This window comes from Andrena cerasifolii, chromosome 13, assembly GCF_050908995.1.
Source record: "Andrena cerasifolii isolate SP2316 chromosome 13, iyAndCera1_principal, whole genome shotgun sequence".
NCBI lineage: Eukaryota > Metazoa > Arthropoda > Insecta > Hymenoptera > Andrenidae > Andrena > Andrena cerasifolii.
In genome coordinates this window covers 8,507,465-8,528,350 of record NC_135130.1, presented here as the reverse complement: position 1 = coordinate 8,528,350, position 20,886 = coordinate 8,507,465, and the positions used below count along the sequence as shown (strand labels likewise).

Here is a 20,886-nt window from a genome sequence, read left to right as displayed (position 1 = left end):
GGAAGGATGAAAGGCTGGGTCGAAGTGGCTTTTTTGCAGATTTTTATTAACCCCTCAGCGTGGTACTTTCAAAGTTTCTCCATATACCATACCGACCGGGCACGATAGTCTCCTTTTGTAACAATAATTTACGAAATATATAATTTACCTGATGCTGGACATGGTGGCTGCCGAATACATTGACAAGTCATCAACGTACCTCTGATGAGACCATGCTAGACTCCCAAGGTCCGAGGAATAATCCGCTGGTCCGAAGCTAGAGTATCCAGCTGGGACTGATGGCGTTTGTAGTGCTACCACCGGTGTGTTCAATGCAGATTGTGCATGGCCACCCTGTGCGGCATGGAAACAAAGAAAACGCGTTAAAAAAATTCCAACAGTGGGGAAAGCTGACGGGAAACTCAGCGCAGAGGGCGCCACGAGGCCACGGGCCCAACTAAAATCTTAATGTATAAAGCAGAAAGTGTTTGTGTGCTTGTCTGGCGCCGAAAAACTTTTGAACGGTAAACTCTGGGATCACGAAATCTGCTCCAGCTGTCTAGCTAATCTAGATGAACGTGACTATTTTCACAAAAAATTAAATAAAAAAACAGAACCTAAATTTTGGGCGAAGCCGAGTTATAAAGATAGTGTTGTAATATTAGAAGTTGTGTTTATTTAATTTTTTCCGTGATTTGCTAACCCGGGCCCCGTTCATAAGGCCCCAATCTAAAAAAATATGATTTTATCCAAACTGTATTCTTTTCCTGTACTATTACACTTATCCCGTTTTTAGTAAACTACCTCTTCATCTCCCCGCAAAATGGGCCCCTGCTCAGAAGGCCCCGTGGGACCCTATCCTCGAAAACAGAAACTCATGATTTTACCTAAGCACCGTATCTTTTTCTGCACTACTACGCTCAGCCCGTTTTTAATAAACAATCTCTTCATTTTCAAGAAAAGAAAATGGGCCTCAGAACGATTGCCACCTGGGCCTTTTCCCTTAAATCCACCGCTGAGCAAGTGTTTGAATGCTTATAGCGGGAGAGCTTACTCACGTCGTAACTAGTGTCTTCGGAGAGAGGCTGCGTAAGGGGTGTTGGAATAACTACTCGCAGATTAGTCCTGTGAGGATGGGGTGGTGGAGGTGGAGGCGGAGGTTGCGGCGAATGCCTAGACGGATTGCTGCCTTTGTTTGCGCTGCCTCCTCCGACTCCTAGCGCCGGCGAGGGCCCTGGACTAGGTGAGCCTCCCAGTGGTGATGCTGACGGCGGGTATCCGTTGCTCATCTCCAACATCCCTCCTGGTGGATACACTGCAACACGAGAGACACGTGCCCCAATGAGAACCAGCGCTTCTGGCGTGGATTAATAAACATGTTTATTAGCGAGCGCCTTACCTGAGTCTGTTTCAGAAGATGATGGTCGCGGAGAAATGCTGGTGTGTGCCATTTGAGGACTAGATCCAAGTAGAGATTCGCCATAACTGTTCACTGGTACGGATACAGGTAGAGTGTAATTAGACTGTCCCATTGCCTGAAATTCCAGCAAATCAACGGCCACGCTGTTAATACTGATTAAGAAAATAGCATAAGGGGGTCGTCTAGAGTAACTGCCCGTTTTTCAACGCCATCTTCGGGAATTTATTTAACAGAAACTGTAACTGTATACCGTCTAGCGTTTCGCACGCATATTAAGGTACGTTTGAAGTAATACTCTGAATTTTTTCGAGCTTTTTCATCGCATAGTTTCATTAAAAAAAAATCTTTTTGCCGGGCGATGGCGTGGGGACTGTTACAGTCATCCCAAATGGAGAAATTAAGGTTTATTTTCTTTATTATGGTTGCCGCTATACGGGCGAGTTTCTATCTTTAAAAAAATAACTTTACGGAACGAAAGTAGCTGAATTTTTAGGAAAAAAAAAATAGGACATTTTTCAAAATTCTGTCATTCTGCGATGTTTATTGTTGGGGGCCCCATGAGGGATCGGCAAAGCTGATTAGAATTTCTTTTAAGTTCCTGCGACTCTTGGCTACCTTCTCAATCGCACTAGGAGGAAGCAAAAGACACATGATTCCTTGTGTAACCCCGGGAGCTGGGTTTGAAGAGCACAACGTTTGCCGCAATAATTACGAATGTTATATTAACAATTACAAGGCGCAGTTGGCAAGCGAATTACGTCAAATGCTGATTAACGTCTCGCGCATAGGTATGCGACACAGCGGCTGGCCGAACGCGATCCAGCGTTTCGCGAATTCGCCGCTCGCCAGGCGATAGTAAATTAAACGGAGCGAATTAAATCGAACCGCACCGCTGACAAATTGTGCGTCCGATGACGTTTGATAGCGGACTTGTTAAAAGCTAATAAATTGTAACCACGACGCACTGACGAATTGCTCTTAGTCATGTGAAAACTCTGAACCAGAGGTTCCCAAAGTGGCTACCAGCCATCGATGGAGAATGGAAGATCCTCTCTAAATTTTCCAAAATTCAACGCTTCGACAACCACTTGCTGTTCTCGTTGGGAAAATAAAATACGAAGCCTGCTCCCCAAAATTCCTCAGCAAAGCCAATTAACAGCGAACGTGGTGACTTCTTCGCGTTCTTCGGCCATTCAAAGTTACTCAAACATCTTCAAACATTGGAAACGAGAACGTTTCAATTAGGGGTGGCTGCGAAGCAGATCTTTAAATTCTCGAAAGTCGGATCCGGAAATTTGTGAGGCTTCGACAGTTGAAGTGCTGATCCTGTTTTACAAGTGGAGTTTTGTAAGAACTGAAGTGAAGAAAATTTTCGCACAAATCTGTATTGGCTGTAGTTAAACAAAATATGTTCGAAATTCCTTAGTCATTGATTTTTCACTTTTCCTCGTCGGAGATTCGAGGGTTTCTCGGGAAAAGGGTAGAATCTTGAATTTTCTAAACTCGAAAGTTTCTTGGGTTTCTGAAGTCTCGACGCTTTAAGAAACCCATCCCCTAGTTGCAATGGTAATATATTTCCAGCCTCCTACAAATCTGAGAGTTCACTCATTGCAGCTGCTCTGAAGAAGAATTACAAGTTCGTGGCACTGGTCACGACGACCTCCAATCCCAATCAGCATGTTAAATATCCTCCTCGCACAGAAATCCCTAGTTGAGTAGACAGATGACAGACGACCAATGTAAGTATATACAGTAGAGGCCATAGAAATTGCAGCACCTTAAAAACATCAACATCTTTGATTCAATTCTCACGTGCCCATGAATACTAACTCGGCAGTAAAAGGTACTTTTAATTTTTCTATACTCTGCCGAGGTGATTAACTACTTCATGGAGCCTTCACAAGCCATGATAACTACTTTGCATCTACTATATGTACGTGTACGTTTTTTAAAAAAATCAGTAGCAAGTTCTTAAGGGGTTACATACCCTCGAGTGGTCAGAAAATATGGAAAAAATAAATCCATTTTTATGATTCTTTTCGTATAAAGAAACGTGGTATTTAAAAATCAAGATGTACACCTTATTCTGTATAAATCAAGCTGTGTCCCACTATAATATAATAAACGCGAAAGTGTGTTTGGATTGTGTATACACTAGCGCACAAAAAAGTTACCACTTTCTATTCGTTCTCCTTTTGTTATTTTTCAGAGTACATTTGGAACTGTGTATATTTAATAAGCATATTCTGATGGAGAATTTGAAGCTGCATAAAACCCAGTCGAAGTTGAATTTATTTAACTGACAAACAAAAGTGTTACATGACACTGAAGGGGGTAGCACATTTTTGGGGCTGACAAAGAAGTCACCACGTTTATTACCTTTTTAGGTTGTCCCAACGCAAAAGGTGGCCCCACAAAATATTAATTTTTTTATTAATGTTCTGTTATTAATAACGTCTACATTTTTATTAACGTAGTGTTTTTCTTTGTTAGTTAAATAAATTCAACTCTTAATTCACCCTCTTGGCACTCTGTGATATAATCGAAATTTTACCTGGGCAACACCGAGGAACTTTAAGCTAGTAAATTTGTAAATGTATAAATTTACTGTATTTTCCAGGAGTGCTGCAATTTTATTGCCCAACTACTGTAGACCAGTGTCACATAGTGGAGCAGTCCCACATGAATCTACCTACGTCCTGCGACCTCAAAGAAACCCTGAATCCTCCAAACAGTCCCACCGCGAATGGGGCCCCGCTGACCGCGCCGCCGGGACAGTGGACGGCCAAAATACTCACCCGGGTGCCGTTGTGCTGGTGCCTCTGCATCATCAGCTGGAACTCCTCGTCGATCTTGGTGTATTTGGCTTCGGTGCGCGGGGTGAGATTGTACTCGATCGCGTCTGGCTCCGGGCTTTCTGGGGACATGGCACCCTTATGTTCCTTCTTGTTGAGTGCCTGCAAGTGTCAGCAGACAGGTTCACGTGACCACACCGCCCGAGGGCACTCAACCTTCGCATGCACGTTAATTTAAACGCTAACCAGAGCCTGGCCTGCCTCGTTTTCGCGATCGTCATTGACCATTCCCTTTTCTGTGTGCCTTACTCGTTCGCGTGCACTTCCCAGTGCGCTCCGCGCACGCGAAATCGCGTAACACACCTGCCCGATGGCACTTTTCCATCTGCACCGCGCGATACTCTGTCAGTGACGGATTTAAGGAAAATGGCCCAGATGGAAAACGTTCCGAGGGGCCATTTTTCGAGAAAACGAAGAGGAAATGAAGAGGTACTTCGAAGAAAAAAAAATGGAAAAATAAATATAGTATTTGGGTAAAATCGTAATTTCCTTTTTTAAAAATTGGGGCCTGGTGGGGGCCTTTTCTGGGCCGGGGCCCAACCTCTCGTCAGCCACCCGTTAAATCCGCCACTGCCTCTCGTGTGTCTAGGTATCAGTGCTGCTCAAAGCAACCCTGAAACTCATATGCTTTAGGGAAAACTCTGTCAGTGACGGATTTAAGGAAAATGGCCCAGATGGAAAACGTTCCGAGGGGCCATTTTTCAAGAAAACGAAGAGGAAATGAAGAGGTACTTTGAAGAAAAAAAAATGGAAAAATAAATATAGTATTTGGGTAAAATCGTAATTTCCTTTTTTAAAAATTGGGGCCTGGTGGGGGCCTTTTCTGGGCCGGGGCCCAACCTCTCGTCGGCCACCCGTTAAATCCGCCACTGCCTCTCGTGTGTCTAGGTATCAGTGCTGCTCAAAGCAACCCTGAAACTCATATGCTTTGGGGAAAACTCTGTCAGTGACGGATTTAAGGAAAATGGCCCAGATGGAAAACATTCTAAGGGGCCATTTTTCGAGAAAACGAAGAGGAAATGAAGAGGTACTTCGAAGAAAAAAAAAATGGAAAAATAAATACAGTATTTGGGTAAAATCGTAATTTTCTTTTTTAAAAATTGGGGCCTCATGGGGGCCTTTTCTGGGCCCGGGCCCAACCTCTCGTCAGCCACCCGTTAAATCCGCCACTGCCTCTCGTGTCTCTAGGTATCAGTGCTGCTCAATGCAACCCTGAAACTCATATGCTTTGGGGAAAATTGTGCTTAGATGGGCAATCATGCGTTTGTTTAGATTTAGGATTTGGCTGGACTCTGCGCATCGATGATGCGAGGACAGCGAGTGGGGGTTGGATCGTCAGCTCGGGTTTAATTTTGGCGATCGAGTGCGGACTGCTTTACGGAATAATTGCTGATTGCGAAGGGGGAACGCAGCTTCCGTGTTTCATAGATTATTAATTGACGGATGCTTTTTTTGGGGACAAAGGGGAGTGAACATTTTACCCCCGCAGTTTCGAGTGATCCTCCGATTGTTTTGAGCAGCACCATTCTCCCAGTTCACGATCGCTCCGATTATCGAAAAACCGAACGAGTTCATTCTACGCGTAGAACACGTTTGAAAACCTGCTTCGGCGCTTTTCTTTTCTCATTTTCTTTTTCCTTCACTCACCGCGGCAAGGCAAATAACGCGACGAGATTTAGTATAATCAATTCCTCTGACCGTTCGCAGACATTTTTGGAGCAAACCGTGCGCTCGCTGGGCGCGCAAAATGGGCATTCTTGCAGTGAAAAATTGGGGTACGTTTGTGGGCGTGTGCGTTACATCTACAGGGTGGTCCATGAATAATACACTGACTCAACACCAGAACACCATATTTAGAATCAAACTCCAGAAAAATACAGTGTTTCTGCGATCAAAAGAAAAATATTTCTATATTCTCCCCTTTCAAAATAAAATACTAATAACTTTGAAGTGGTAAAAAGAGTAGCTTCTCGATTCTTCTTTACCATATTTTTCCCCACAACGCAAGGTGAAGGAAATCCTTTGCAGAATTAGACATTAACTAAAATATTATAACTTCTTTATTCGAATAAAAGTTACTTTTACTTTAGATTATTTAGGAGGTTATTTTTTTTTTATTGAAAGAGGATTTATTCGTTAATTAGTTTAAATAAAAGTTTCGCCCATCTCTGAGCCCTTATTAATGGACCATCCTGTACACAAAGTACAAGCCACGTCGGAGGAATCGCCTGAAAAAAGGAGCGCGCAGGAAGCAGCCTGTACGCCATGTACATTTGCTACACATGCTCGTGTAATTTCGATGATCGACAACTGAAAAAGTTAATAACCAGTGAGGGGATACCGGGCCGGGCAATTTTTCACTGTGAAATCTCTCATTTAACCGGTATACGCGATACGCCTTCCGGCTGATCCCGGCACATCCACCTTACGAGGCGCGCAAAAATCCGCGGAACTTTCAACATTCCTCGGAGTCGCTAGACTCCTTGCGAACTCTTAAGCTACCGCCGTTGCCTAAAGTGGTGGGCTTTTCTCGGGACAGGCGAGCAGTTTGGTAACTTGCCAGCCGCTTTCCAACCACTAACAATAAGTTACTCGCAGCTCTAAGTTATTGCACTCTCGGAGAGGGACGGGGAATTTGGAAAATTGCAATAAACTTTCAAGCTAGCGTGGCTACTCGAAGTGGTGACTTGTTGTACTTCTTGCGGAGGGACGAGGAATTTGGAAAATTGTAATAAAATTCCAAGCCACTGCGGTTTCTCAAAGTGGTGACTTGTTATAATTTTTAGGAGGAGATGAAGGAGTTAGAAGTTTGTTAAAAAATTTCAAGCTACCGTGGTTACTCAAAATGGTAACTTGTTATACTTTTTGAAGAGGGACGAGGAATTTGGAAATTGCAATAAAATTTCAAGCCACTGTGGTTTCTCAAAGTGGTGACTTGTCATAATTTTTAGGAGGAGATGAAGAAGTTAGAAATTTGTTAAAAATTTTCAAGCTACCGTGGTTACTCAAAATGGTAACTTCTTATACTTTTTGAAGAGGGCCGAGGAATTTGGAAAATTGCAATAAACTTTCAAGCCACTGCGGTTTCTCAAAGTGGTGACTTGTTATAATTTTTCGGAGGAGATGAAGGAGTTAGAAATTTGTTAAAAAAATTCAAGCTACCGTGGTTACTCAAAATGGTAACTTCTTACGCTTTTCAATGAGGGACGAAGAAGATAGAAATTTGTTAAAATATTTCAAGCTACCGTGGTTACTCAAAATGGTAACTTCTTATATTTCTTAGAGAGCGGTGAGGAATTTGGAAAATTGCAATAAATCTCCAAGCTACCGTGGTTACTGAAAATGGTAACTTCTTATACTTTTTGAAGAGGGCCGAGGAATTTGGAAAACGGCCCTAAAATTTCAAGCCACTGCGGTTTCTCAAAGTGGTGACTTGTTATAATTTTTAAGAGGAGATGAAGAAGTTAGAAGTTTGTTAAAAAAATTTCAAGCTACCGTGGTTACTCAAAATGGTAACTTCTTATATTTCTTGGAGATCGGTGAGGAATTTGGAAAATTGCAATAAAATTTCAAGCCACTGTAGTTTCTCAAAGTGGTGACTTGTTATAATTTTTAGGAAGAGATGAAGAAGTTAGAAATTTGTTAAAAATTTTCAAGCTACCTTGGTTACTCAAAATGGTAATTACGCTTTCCAATGAGGGACGAAGAAGATAAAAATTTGTTAAAAAATTTCAAGCTACCGTGCTTACTCAAAATGGCAACTTCTTACATTTCTTAGAGAGCGGTGAGGAATTTGGAAAATTGCAATAAATCTCCAAGCTACCGTGGTTACTAAAAAAGCAACTTCTTATACTTTTCAGAGACGGCCAAGGAATTTAAAAAACGGCCCTAAACTTTCAAGCCACCGTGGTTTCTCAAAGCGCCACTTCGTTACACTTTTTCGGAAGGCACCAGGGGTTTAGAAATCCATTACAAATATCCAAGCTCCTACAGTAACTTGTTACACGTTTCGGAAAGTGACAAAAATTCCAGAAATCAACTCCAAACTCATCGTGACTTTCTCCATCCTCAAAGAAAAAAAAAAACCAGACGCTTCCATATTTTCGTTATCTCGCCCGGTAATTTCGAGCCTCTGCGCGAAAGCCGCGGCCGCAAGTTCCCCGAGGGGGGTGTCGAATTCGGCAGCTACCGTGGCCAACAACGACCTTGACGATTACTGAGGAGAAATCGGCTCACCTCGATGATATTCTTGTTGGTGAGGGACTCGTGGGGTTCGTTGTACTCGGTGTACTTGAGAAGAACCTTGTCCATGTCGGTGCTCGCATACTGATACAGCTTGTTGCTGGAGCTGAAGATAATCAGGGCGATCTCGCAGTCGCACAGCACCGACAGCTCGTACGCTTTCTTCATCACCCCGAATTTCCTCTTGTTGAAGGTCACCTGTTGGTACAAGCCCCAAAATTGCCACGTGTTTCCACCACCGCGTCACTCATCGCTAGGGGAGGGAACGATAACGCATCGTCGCACGGTGAAAAAAAAAAAAAAAAAAAAAAATTCGCTTATCACGGCACCGAAGTGGCCGCGTCAACATTACCGATACAATATCGCTTATCGAAACTTTCGAGTGCCTCCGAGTCGTAATTGAATCGTGAGAATCTCTCAGGCGCATCTAGAGGCTAGGTATAGAGAGCCTCGGCACTCGAACCGATTATTTTGCGATCCACCATCCCCTAGCGATATCGGTAGCAGCAGGTTTCGAGAAAAGCTGCCGCAAAGAGGCACTCGCGACGCGGAATATCGACCCGGGACCATCGCTGGGTTAAAAAGTCATGAGGCAGAGGGAGCTGGGGAGGGGGTGAAATACAAAGACCTCTGGTACCATTCAACTATAGCCCTGGTCACGGCGCGCTAAGGTCTATTCGCAGAGGCCAAAGGAGTCGCGGCGAGCAAAACGATTACATCGTTCTTTTTATAACAGGGGAACAGTGCCTCTTCGCTTGCGATCTAAGCCCTCCCCCTTTCCTCCCCGTCGAGATGACTGTCATTCCACGCCGGTTACCTGACGATTCCGTTCGTCCGTGATGCGCGAAATTTGAATCTTCTTCCGACCCATTTTTGCACGGCGTTGTGGAGAAGGGACAGCTCTTCGGAACCACTGGATGGAATATTAAAAGCACTGCAACATAAAAAGGACAAATGAAAATCGCCAGTCTACCCCCGTTCCCTTCGCAGGATTTTGATAAAGTATTTTGGCCATTTTTTTTTTTCGGCACCCGGTGTTTAATTCTCGGTGGGTGAGGGATGCTAGTGTTGAACAGCGGTTAGATTCGGTAAGACGGAGGAATTCGGGATACGTATTTTCGTTGGCCTAGTTGCGGGGGAGGCACGCGCTACTAGTAAAAGTTCGGCAGAAATTAGAAACGCCGGCGCGCGGAATGCTCTCCGCGGCGGTGGTGCCGATAAATTTCAACTTTAAATATCGCTATCGCCCCGCGGGAATTGAAGAACTTTTGCCGGCCAGCCGCCGCGGGAACAAAGGGGCGCGGATTCGAACAATTGCGCCGAGGGGGAAGGCGGGGGAGAGGGCCCATAGAAAAGTGGGATGCCGAGTCTGTGGCAGCACGCAACGCGACAGAACTGGACCACACGTTGAAGCCTAATGGCGGAACGCATAAAGCACGTGTCGCTGCCTCGGTGTATCGATTATAACGTCGCCGGGCGAACGTGGCCGGGCAACTTGGATGTATGACACGTTGAATTCGTTGATGGAAAAACGAGAGACCGGCCCCCATTCAGGCCGTCCTCCCTGCGCGGTGGAATTCATTTATCTCCGTGGAAATTGATTTCAGGCGCCGGGGCGCTGAATTTTATGCGGCTGAAGAGGAGAAAGGGTGGCGCCGGCGGACTCAGCTTCGAAATGTAATTTTAATCGGTCTAATAGTAAGGGAGAATAATTTAGTGATTTTAATAAGGATGGGAGATAATTTTGTAATTTTAATAACAATGAAGAGTGAGCTCAGGTTTTGAATAATAATGATGAATAACTTAAGAATTTTAATGATAGTGCAGAATAATTTAGTAATTTTAGTAATAGTGAAAAATAATTTAGTAATTTTGATAGTGAAAAATAATTTAGTAATTTTGATAATGAAAAATAATTTAGTAATTTTAATAATAATGGTGAATCATTTCGGATTTAGAATAATAATGATGAATAATTTAAGAATTTTAATAACAGTGAAAAATAATTTAGTAGCTTTGATAATAATGAAAAATAGTTTAGTAATTTTAATAATAATGATGAATAATTTCAGATTTCGAGTAATAATGAAGAATAATTTAAGAATTTTAATAATAATGAGAAATAATTGAATACCTTTAATAATAATGAGAAATAACTTAGTAATTTTAATAACGAAAAATAATTTAATAATTTTAATAAGAATGAAATCTAATTTAATAACTTTAATAATAATGAAAAATAATTTAAGAATTTGAATAATAGTGAAAAATAATTTAATAACTTTAATAATAATGAAAAATAATTTAAGAATTTGAATAATAGTGAAAAATAATTTAGCAGCTTTGACAATAATGAAAAATAATTTAGTAATTTTAATAATAATGATGAATAATTTCAGATTTCGAATAATAATGAAGAATAATTTAAGAATTTTAATAATAATGAGAAATAATTGAATACCTTTAATAATAATGAGAAATAACTTAGTAATCTTAATAACGAAAAATAATTTAATAAATCTAACAATAATAAAATCTAATTTAATAACTTTAATAATAATGAAAAATAATTTAAGAATTATTAAAGTTTTTATTTTTCATTACTTCTGCGTGGACGAAATTACATCAGTAGTGTCTTGTTAGAATTTTGGAGGAAGAATGAAGAGTTCCGAAATTCCCAATGAATTTTAATATTCACGATTGCGGTAATTTAGGGATTCGAAATGAAATTTACTATCCGCGTGTAACAAAGGGGGTGTCACCAAGGCCTTCCAAAGAGCAACAAACGCAAAATAAATTAACGAGCCTGACGTAACGCCCGTCCCACGGTTTCGGTATTACGAAAACGACGGCGATAAGCAACGCAACGAGATAAAACGAAACGTTTCCATCCTCGTTGCTTATTACTACATCGTGGCGCAGATAGCGGTGATGACTCAATTTTCATTAATCCTAATCGACTCGCGACGATAACGTCTCCGCGGATTTCCCTAGGAAATTCTGCTGGTTAAACGCGGCCCGGCCTCTTTAATACTATCAATACTAATCGATCGCTAAATCGGCTAAAAAGAAACTCATCGCCTAAAACTCGCAAATCTTAATAAAACAGAAAAACTTTCTTCCTCTTCTTCTTCTTCAAAAAAAAAAAAAACGCCACTCATTACGAGCCATATCTAGCAATAATCTGATTTCCCTTCTCCCAGGAAAATTGAAGAGGCACAAAGCGGAAGTAAATAATTAGGACGTCGCTGCAATTAGTACAACATAAGCGCGCAATAAACGATCGATCGCTTTCCATTTTACCGTCGATAATTAACGTACGTAATAATCGACTTTGTCGTGCCTCCACCAGCCCCTCCGACTGCACACGTCGAATTACGTTGCATAAGGTACCTCCCAATCAATGATAACGACAGGAGAAACCTTTAGACTCGTTCGCGATTTTTGCAGAAATTACCAAGCAACAAATACCACACTTATTTAAATACCTCGCCCCACCTTCCACTCGCTTATTACGATAAATTAGCACAGCTATCTCGGAGCCCCGCTTAATCGCCATTGTAATCGATAGTAGCTGCACACGTCGCCGGTAATCATTGATAAAGTTTGGCGCGCGCAATGTCAGCGACAGCTGAGTAGGAAAATTCGAATTACACCGCTCGCGATTAGGTATAATCTGTCCCGACTACGAGAAGGCTTCTGTAGTTGCTTTATCTATTACCCACGCGGAGGTATCGATAAGCGATCTCGCGCGCGGGCTGAAATTTTAATCCCTTATCTGCGCCCATTCAGGTCAAGACGTCGATAAAAATGGCCCCGATTCCGCAGCTCCATTCATAAATCAGAACGATAATAGCCGCCGCGCGGAGTCTCCGGCGGAATTTTCGGCGCGCCGGTTTTCGAATCACGCTAGGAGCGGCCCCTAGTGGCGGGGGTCGGCCCTAGTGCCGCGGCAGGCCTGGCGAAAACATTGGCTTCGACTTCGTTCTAATTCTAAGCTCCATCAACTATATTTACCGAAGCCCCCCCTTTCATTCATTCCGAGCACGCGATCCCCCGCTATATGAATTAACGCGCGTTTCACGGGCAAACGTTATTTTTGTCGCGGCTATCTTGCGCATCGCGAGATTACCGCCGCTTCGCCGTCGCCGATCGCGATTGCATCGCGGGCCGCGAATTCCGCGAAAGTTTCGCGGGCAGAGTCGGGCGGACCCCGCGCCCGCTGCCGACCGTCGCGCACGCGTCACTAGGGCGGCCCACTAGTGACGAGGGGATCGAGCAATTATATATTATCGTTCATCTTTTACACGTTCACGGTTCGCCGCGTGCAACGGAAATAGCAGATCGGATCAGATTGATGTTCGCGGGAATTATCGGTGCTGCTGTGAAGTAAACAATTAGGTGGATAAATGTCTTCGTTAGTTGAATCTGCGAGCGAATACTCCGGCGGTGATGATTGGCAGCGTTTGCTAATTAAATCGTGCCACGAGGCACTTCCGAGTTGACTGGTGACTCGTCGTGTCAAATTTTGCACAGGTATGTTTTTGGTTTTTTTTTTTATATTTAAATGTTATCGGGAGATTGATTCTCGCGGGAGCTCGATTTGTGGTGCCTAGTGGAAGGAAAAAAGGTCTGCGCGAAAAGCGATAGAAAGCAGCTAGCTGGTTTGCTTTCTTCGCTGGTGACAATAGGGAGAGCTCGTGGAGAACTGGAGGAAGAGGTTGCCGCTCGAACTGTCCTCCGATCGAATTCGGTTTATTATACAAGAGCGTAGAACGCGCGGCGAGGGTCAGCGACCACCGCGTATTTTTCTATACACGCTGTATTTCACGTCGAATGTCTTCGTTGCAGGCTTCTAGAGCGGTTCTAAGCGAGGCTATTCTGTTTAGCAAGTTGCAAGGGGAAATTAATTTTTAGGTATTGTAGGGTCGAGATTAATAAATTTCCGGTCAATTTCGAGAAGTCCGCTGCGACCTGTGTACTGGTTTTTAATTTATAAGCATGCGTCGATCTATTTCAGGGCGAGATTTTCATTGCACCACAAAAGGGGAAAGAGATGTATATAACTAGATTAATTGTGTACTAATGTATCTGAAGCTGGTGGTGTAATAAAGACGCAATGTTATTATTATAATCGTTGGATCGGGTTTTTAGATTTATAAGATATGTAGTTTCTTGTATTGGGCTGTGGTATTAAGCGTCTGCCTTGAAGTCGATTAGAATCTAACTTATTAATCTGTTACTGTATGCAGGGAAATAAACGAATGTTTGGAATGCAGAAGAAGAAAGAAAAAACTATCCCCTGACCACTCTGGGAAACGCGCGATCAATAATCTGATATTTCTTTTTAAAGATGGTCGTGTATCAGGTGTTCTTAGTTGCTCGAGAAAATCAATTTTCTTCCTATTAGAGAAAACCCCATTTTATTCATGCCGACATTTCTAAATCAGATGATTTCGGAATATAACGCAACATACCCTACTCGACGTAATTCGTTAATTTACTACTGTTTCAAATGTACTATAAATTACGCATCAAAGTTACAAACATACTATTATAATTTTTATGGTAATTAATATTTTCTTTTATTAAAATGTGAAAGCTTGAAAAAGTTTGGAGGAAACCTTCAAAGTACACTTATAAATGAAAATTCAACAAATCACGAAGTTCCGAAAAAACGGTCACCCATCTATGAACTGAACGCCGTCTAGGATATTGCCACCTTTATGATCGAAGGAGAAATGGTTCTTCCCCTGATCCATCTATTACTACAACTTATGAAATCGTTACTCCTGTTTATATCCCACTCAAATGTAACGATACTAACTCTAATATTATTGCCACCGCAATTCTAGTAAGATATTTAAACGAGCCAGCGTTACTAAAGCCGAATCATAAATGAACTGCTTCAACTTGATGTGCTAATTTCAATACGACCGCTGACAGAGGTCTTGATAAGCCAGACTTTATCGCAAAACACACGTAATACAGTGAAAATAAAAGATTCGATGAAACATCCGTCCCTTAAATTCTCCTTTCGCGATACAGCTCCTCGTAACTTAACCAACGGTCCCCCAAAAGCGCGGCACGTTTAAACCGGAACGAAACAATTCAGCAGCTCGAGCATTCCTCGAAACTACGATCAACAAAACAGCTTCGACGAGCGATGAATCAAACAAGAAAGATCGTACTGAGTAACTCACCAACTCGATACGAATTCGATCAGTCGAGCATCTCGACCTCCGTTCGCCAATCGATCGATCTTCTAGCGCGCACTGAATCGATATCAAAACAAAGATGGCGAGGATCGCGCAGCACTCTTCACAGATGTTATCACAACTTAATCGGCGGCTGTTGTTCGGGGCACTTTGCCCGCGCGACGCCCGGTAATCCACAAAACGTCTTTAATGAAAATATCTACGACCTCGCGCCGCCTCTGTACTACGGACTGGCACGGCGTGCTTCCTATGGTTTGTGTTTATCGGCGAATCCACTTGCTCTCGGCAAACGTTGAACCAGAGATCCTTGCAACAGCCTCCCCATCGGTCACAGAACAGTTTGCTTCGTAGCCAGCCACGTTTTTCAACCTTTCCATTTGCCGCTGGCAAGCGTCTAATTTTCATTCGTGTATGCACACGCCGGAACAAGGTTCGTACGCGCGCCGCACACCGCCGCACGGGTCGCGATATCTGTGTACACCGTATGTACGCCGCGTACGGCACCGACGAGCGAGAAAATACAATTACGAAGAGGTTAGCCTAGTCAAAGGAGCGAGCAGAGGAAAGCTGGTTCTCCAGAACGGACGTCAATGGTCCCGCGATCGATATCTCCCCCACTGGCACCCCCCACCCCCCCCGCCCCCCAGCGGGGTACAACTTTTAAGATCAAAACAAAACTCCTCGAGGCGGCCAGGAAGGTAACAGCCGCCCGGGGAGATTTTTGGCACGACTGAAAAACTTGCACTCGTCCCTCTGAATCAACACGCGTCACTTCGCACGCCGCTATTTCGTCCGCTCGTCAAACGCATCGACCAAAAAGCCCCACTCCGCGTACGTATTTCGGATCCGCGGGCAGCGTGGAGACCACTTCCTTTTTATCACGATCCTCTTCTTCGCCGTCTGCCTTCCTTTCGTTCCGCTCTCTCTCTCTTCCCCCGTGGCGGGTATCAGTCACTCTGCGCGGTCCGCGCGCAGTTCACGTGTGCCACAGAAAACCGTCGAACGAGATCCTTCCAAGGATCCGGCGAACCTCGGGTGGCCCCCCCCCCCTTCGAGTGATTAAGGTTAGCTAGGTTAGAATATCCTTGGCTGACTAGAGACGATGACTAGAAGACGCGCACGTAACTCCCTTAAAGTATTTCTCACGTGCGGCGAGCCGTCGATTCGCCACTGGCTCTCCCGTGCAGGATTCAAATTTAGAAGCGTCGTGTCGGGACGGTAAAAAAGCGGGCCGCGCGCCTCGACCAGTTCGCGGTCGAGCCTGAAATAAAGATTTGAGGAAGTCGCGTGGAGAGCACGGCGAGCGAGGGAGAGAGAGAGAGGCGCGGTGGCTCACTGAGCGAGAGAAAGAGAGTGAAAGGAACGGAACGACCGGAGGAGAGGGGAGGCCTGGCCGTGTTGCACATACCAGTCGGTCCACCTCGCCTCTGAAGTTCGCCTCGGCACGCCGAGCGAACGTCGACGGACCTCGACCGTTCATTGGCCAATGACGCCACCGACGTCAGACGGCGCCAAGCCAATTGCGTCGCGCGCTACGCCGGCGGCGCATGCGCGCCGCCACCACGCGGAACAGTCGCACTGACATTCCAGCTTCGACCGCGCTTTCAACGTCGCTCTCGATTTCGTGTAATAACGCGAATTGTTCATTAACAACGTGCCCCTGTAAATCTTACACCGGATCGTCGGGCAGAATTTTCCGCGGCGATTCTACCGCTCGATTGGGGGACACTGCACGCTCGAGGCTGAGAGGTTAAACGCACTAGGATTTCGGTCGAAAAATCAGACGTAATTCGATGAGAGGGATTCTCAGAGCTGTGCAGTTGACTACTTTACTTGGTTATGGGCGTTTCTTGGGAGAGGTTTCTCTAAACCTCGCGTGACTGTAATTATTTGTACGAATGAAGTTTGGGGAATGATTGAAATAAACCTAGGTGGTAGACAGGTAATATAATATTTGGAGGTTAGAACGTGCGAATGTAAATTTAATTTCTCTTCGTAGGAGTCAAGCTAGCGAATGTTCTATTAACCCAATGCCTCGTGGAGTCTGTCTGCCACGGTTTTCTTGAATAAACGATATGCCGATGAATGGATCGGCCGGGAATTAGAAATAATTATCGAAATGCTACGAGTCATTCATAAACTGGCAGCGAGCCGTGCGTGGAACGGCCGACACAGTCAATGTAGACTGTGTCCGTAAAAAGTTTAGATGGCCACGCGTAAAGGTGGTATCTTTACACTTTATTAATATTTCGCCGGCTAGAAATAACAGGCGGTTAAAGAACGTAACCAACGTTTTATACTATGCCACTCCATTACTCAAAGTGTACGTCGGGAGGATGAAAATAACGATCACGTTATAGACCGTGCACGCTTCCGGAACTACGATTATCGAACGACGCGAGTATCGAAGTCGATCGCTCTCTCGATTTCCGATTCGAATTCGAAAAAATGGCGCTGCAACGACGAATACTGAAGCCGCAATTATTTTCATTTAACTGAAACGGTGTGATTAATTTAATACAGTGTAATTCGAATACTTCTAAATACTTGGACTAACTGTTTCAGCGAGCGTTCGTCACAGAATTGATATTTGACTTGAACGTGACGAAATGTAACATCAGCTGTCTGGCTATTAAATATACGTTTGAACAAATGCATAATTAAATTCGAGGGTTCTCAACCACAGCCTACTTGTTAACTTTAGATCAATGTGCAAGTCGACACGATTCTATGCACAGCGTTATTTTTACATGGTAATAGCTCGGTGCGAGTGCACACGTACGTCTTATAGTCCCTATGTACAAAGTCACAGCTGAACCATCAACCCACACGCACGCAGCTGGCTTGTTTACCACATTGTAATCCACTGTAAGCAGCGCCTGAGCTTTTTAATCCCCTGAATTTTGCCGTTACGCGCAATTCACGAGTCCCAGTCTTAACTGGAGCTTCGCGCAGGGGGCATTTTTGTGTAAAATGAAGCCACTGGTTGCTCGAAAATAGGGGAGCGTGCGCGGAAAAAGGGAGCGGATCGAAAATCGAGCGAGCTGCAGAGCTGAAGCGTGGACTTATCGAGGCTGCGGCACACGTGGAAATCGGTAACCGGCAGAGTGTCCCCGGGCACCCCGGCGGCTCTAAAGCCGATGAAATAGCGCATGCAACGCGGGGCAGCAACAAAAGGAAAAGGAGCAAGAGACGCGCGAGAAGAGCAACGGGGGCAGGCGGTTTCATTAGAAAATTATTGGAACGCGAAGCTGTCACCAGGTGGACGGTCCGTCGGAATGGGCAGAGGGTTGAAATATCGTCGGACGTCAAAACGTCAGCGTCGCGGGGACCGCGTGGAAAAGACTAACGAGGTATCTCATCCATTAAGGGAGGGCGGACGATCGGGTTCCCTTGCGGGCTCTTCCAGTGGCAAATTGAAGGAGAAACGGACAAACGGGAGAAGAATGAGAACGTGGGAGGGGCGGCGCGGCGGGGACCAAGAAGCCGAACGTCCTGTCGAATCATCCGACCGTCGAAAAAAAGCTCTCACGACGGCGCGGAGGAGGCCAGGATGGCCGATACCTGTCGATATTTAACGAATTATCCCAGGTGCGGGTAAATATAAATCTACTCCAGGTCGGATCGTATGTATTATGCATGAGCTGCAATGTAGCTGTCCCCCTACAGAGGTCGGATAACCTAACCCGTCGAGAGAGAGAGAGAGAAGAGAGAGAGAAGAGAGAGAGAGAGAGAGAGAGAGAGAGAGAGAAGCAAGTGTTCAATATATCCTAGCTTATCGATCTCGTCGACCGAGCGCGAAAAGACGCGAGAAACGGGACATAGATAAGTAATTAATATTCCTCGGCTACGTGCTAATCGAGGAGTTTATCCGGGGACCATCTCTTCTGGGTGCATTCGTAGGACCGACCCTGAGGAAGTGGCGCGCAAATCGTCACGCTAATAGTCTATGGGTGCCTGTGTGGACGTGTAGGTTTCGACGCGCTTAGGCTTCCTTTGGAGGGAGGTTTTAGGGAAGGCTTTGATAAATGGGGCATTATTGGGACTCATTTTGGGGACTTCATTGGGGGTAATGTAACTTAAGTTTTGAGGGGTATTGGTGTCTGGGGTTCGCCATGGGATCGGGAGGTATTTTTGGGACTACTTGGGGAGATTGGGACTTACTTGGGGACTTCATTTGATAGGGTGCTGTAAATTGCTTTTTGGGGGGTTTGTGGACCTGTGTTTGGGTTTCCGTGTTTAGAGGGGATTCCAGTGGAGGCTTTGGTAAATGGGCATTATTGGGACTTATTCTGAGGGTTGCTTGGGGACTTCGTTGGGGATAGTGTAACTTGTGTTTTGAGGGATATTAGCATCTGGGTTAGCGATAAGATCAGGGGGGATTTTTGGGACTACTTGGGGACTTCATTAGGGGGAGGGACTGTAACTTGCCTTTCGGAGGATATGAGAATCAGTGGTTGGGTCTGGCTTAGCAATGAGATCATTCGGAGTCATCTTGTTGACTATTTAGGGACTTTGGGACCGTTTGGGGTCTTCGATGCTACTTAGGGACTTCATTCCAACAGTACCGCAACTCATTTTTGGCGATACAAGGATCTCCGTTTTGGATCTCTCTTTTTCAGCGTGGTTCTAGTGTACTGGCCCGTTTTTTTTTGTAAACTACCTCTTCATTTCCCCGAAAACAATGGGCTCCTGAGAACGTTTGTCACCCGAGCCTTTTTCCTTAAATCCGCCACTGTTCTTGGGACTACTTACGCACCCCATTGTGGGAGCACTCTAGCTCTATTCTGAAGGGATATTAAGAGCTCTACTCTGAAGGGATATTAGCGATTATTGCGATTTGATAGGGAGACCGCTATACCATCTACACCAGGGCTCCCCATTATCCGTCAGATGAAGCTGGTCGAGGTTACAGGATTGACTTGCTCCGAGTCAAAGGAGCTGCGCAAACACGGGATAAATGGCCCAGGCCAAGTCAAACGTTCGATTCAACACGGATACACCGTTGTCGATCGTCAGAGTTTCGGATGACGTGCCCGCTTGTTTCACCGCGGTAACCCATTATGCAGCAGAATTCTAGCGACCGTGGCTGCAACAATGGCAGATGTCAAATTGTCGGATGATCTCCCCAGTTCAATGGTACGAGGGAGTAGAAGGGAGGTGGATGTAAGCCACTTTTGTCAAGACGCAACGGATACATTATGCATTCTAGACCGCGCGGCTTTACGCGAGATGCTTCCGAGTCCGTTTGCATCACAAAAATACCGCCGGTTGGATATGCCTCGAACGTCTCGCGCAGAAGGCACCGAGGAATCTCCCATTCCGAAGGATGCGCTTCCTCCAGCCGGCCGAAAAATAAATAACCTTCCCCGCTACCCAGAATCCCCTAACCCGGACCCATCCAACGACTCTCCAGTTCACGTTAATAAAGCCACTCCGCGCCGCGTCGAGTAACGCGCGGTAACCGAAGCTCCAGAAGAAATACTCCCCGCAGCCTTCCGACTCGCGGAATCCTAATATCCCCTCGCATCCACCGAGCGCCGCGGCTGGAGTCCCTGCGCCGGCACGCGTGGCCCCCGGGGCCTCGCGTCTACGGGGCTCGCCGGCCGAGCGCCACGGAACGCTCCGCCCCGTTCCGCATCGGGAACCGTCTAAAAACGCTTCCCAAAAAGCCGGGCACCGGCGCTATCGATCGGCCGGCGACCCGATGCGATAAGAGGCGGGCCGGAGTTATCGGCGAAACGTCAGGCAGGGCGGATCGCGGGGATAATCGGCTCGCTGAAACGTGGTTAATCATAATGCCGATTACCCCCCCGCGAAATAGTTACAGGGACCGACGTCTATTTCCGTTTCGCGAGGAAATCCGTCGGCGTGCCTGTCCTGGCCCCCGGTGCGATTCTATTTCGCGAGATGTGACTGCTCGCGATCGACCGGGTCACACGGTTAACCGTCGTTCACCCGATAATGAAGATGGACTTCCCCAGATTTTCCCGAAGAATTTAATATCAGCCTGCCACCGGCGACGGCGTGCGCGCACACCCGGATCGAGCGGACCCCGGGAATATGCCAGGGTTTGGGTTCCTTGGACCTATCGAAGCTGGATATTTCTGATGAAGATCTCCCGCGCTTCAATAATTCCAGCTGCGCGATAATTTATTGAAAATCCTCATCC

At 45.3% G+C, this 20,886-nt stretch overlaps 1 protein-coding gene across 8 annotated transcripts in view; it reads right to left on the bottom strand.

Annotated features, from left to right (window-relative positions):
• The window catches only part of Mef2 (myocyte enhancer factor 2), a 70,564-nt gene that overhangs the window by 7,781 nt on the left and 41,897 nt on the right, over positions 1 to 20,886 (bottom strand). For 4 of the 8 annotated variants that reach the window (XM_076825433.1, XM_076825435.1, XM_076825436.1 and 1 more), the window contains 6 exons: positions 9,314 to 9,430; positions 8,491 to 8,694; positions 4,198 to 4,356; positions 1,379 to 1,514; positions 1,038 to 1,294; positions 149 to 333 (listed from right to left, as the gene is read on the bottom strand). In XM_076825433.1, the coding sequence (XP_076681548.1) occupies positions 149 to 333; positions 1,038 to 1,294; positions 1,379 to 1,514; positions 4,198 to 4,356; positions 8,491 to 8,694; positions 9,314 to 9,367 (995 nt within the window). In that variant the 5' untranslated portion in view covers positions 9,368 to 9,430. Of the gene's footprint in view, positions 1 to 148; positions 334 to 1,037; positions 1,295 to 1,378; positions 1,515 to 4,197; positions 4,357 to 8,490; positions 8,695 to 9,313; positions 9,431 to 14,699; positions 16,093 to 20,886 lie in introns of those variants that run through there. The other 4 variants (XM_076825434.1, XM_076825440.1, XM_076825438.1 and 1 more) reach the window with 4 other exon arrangements.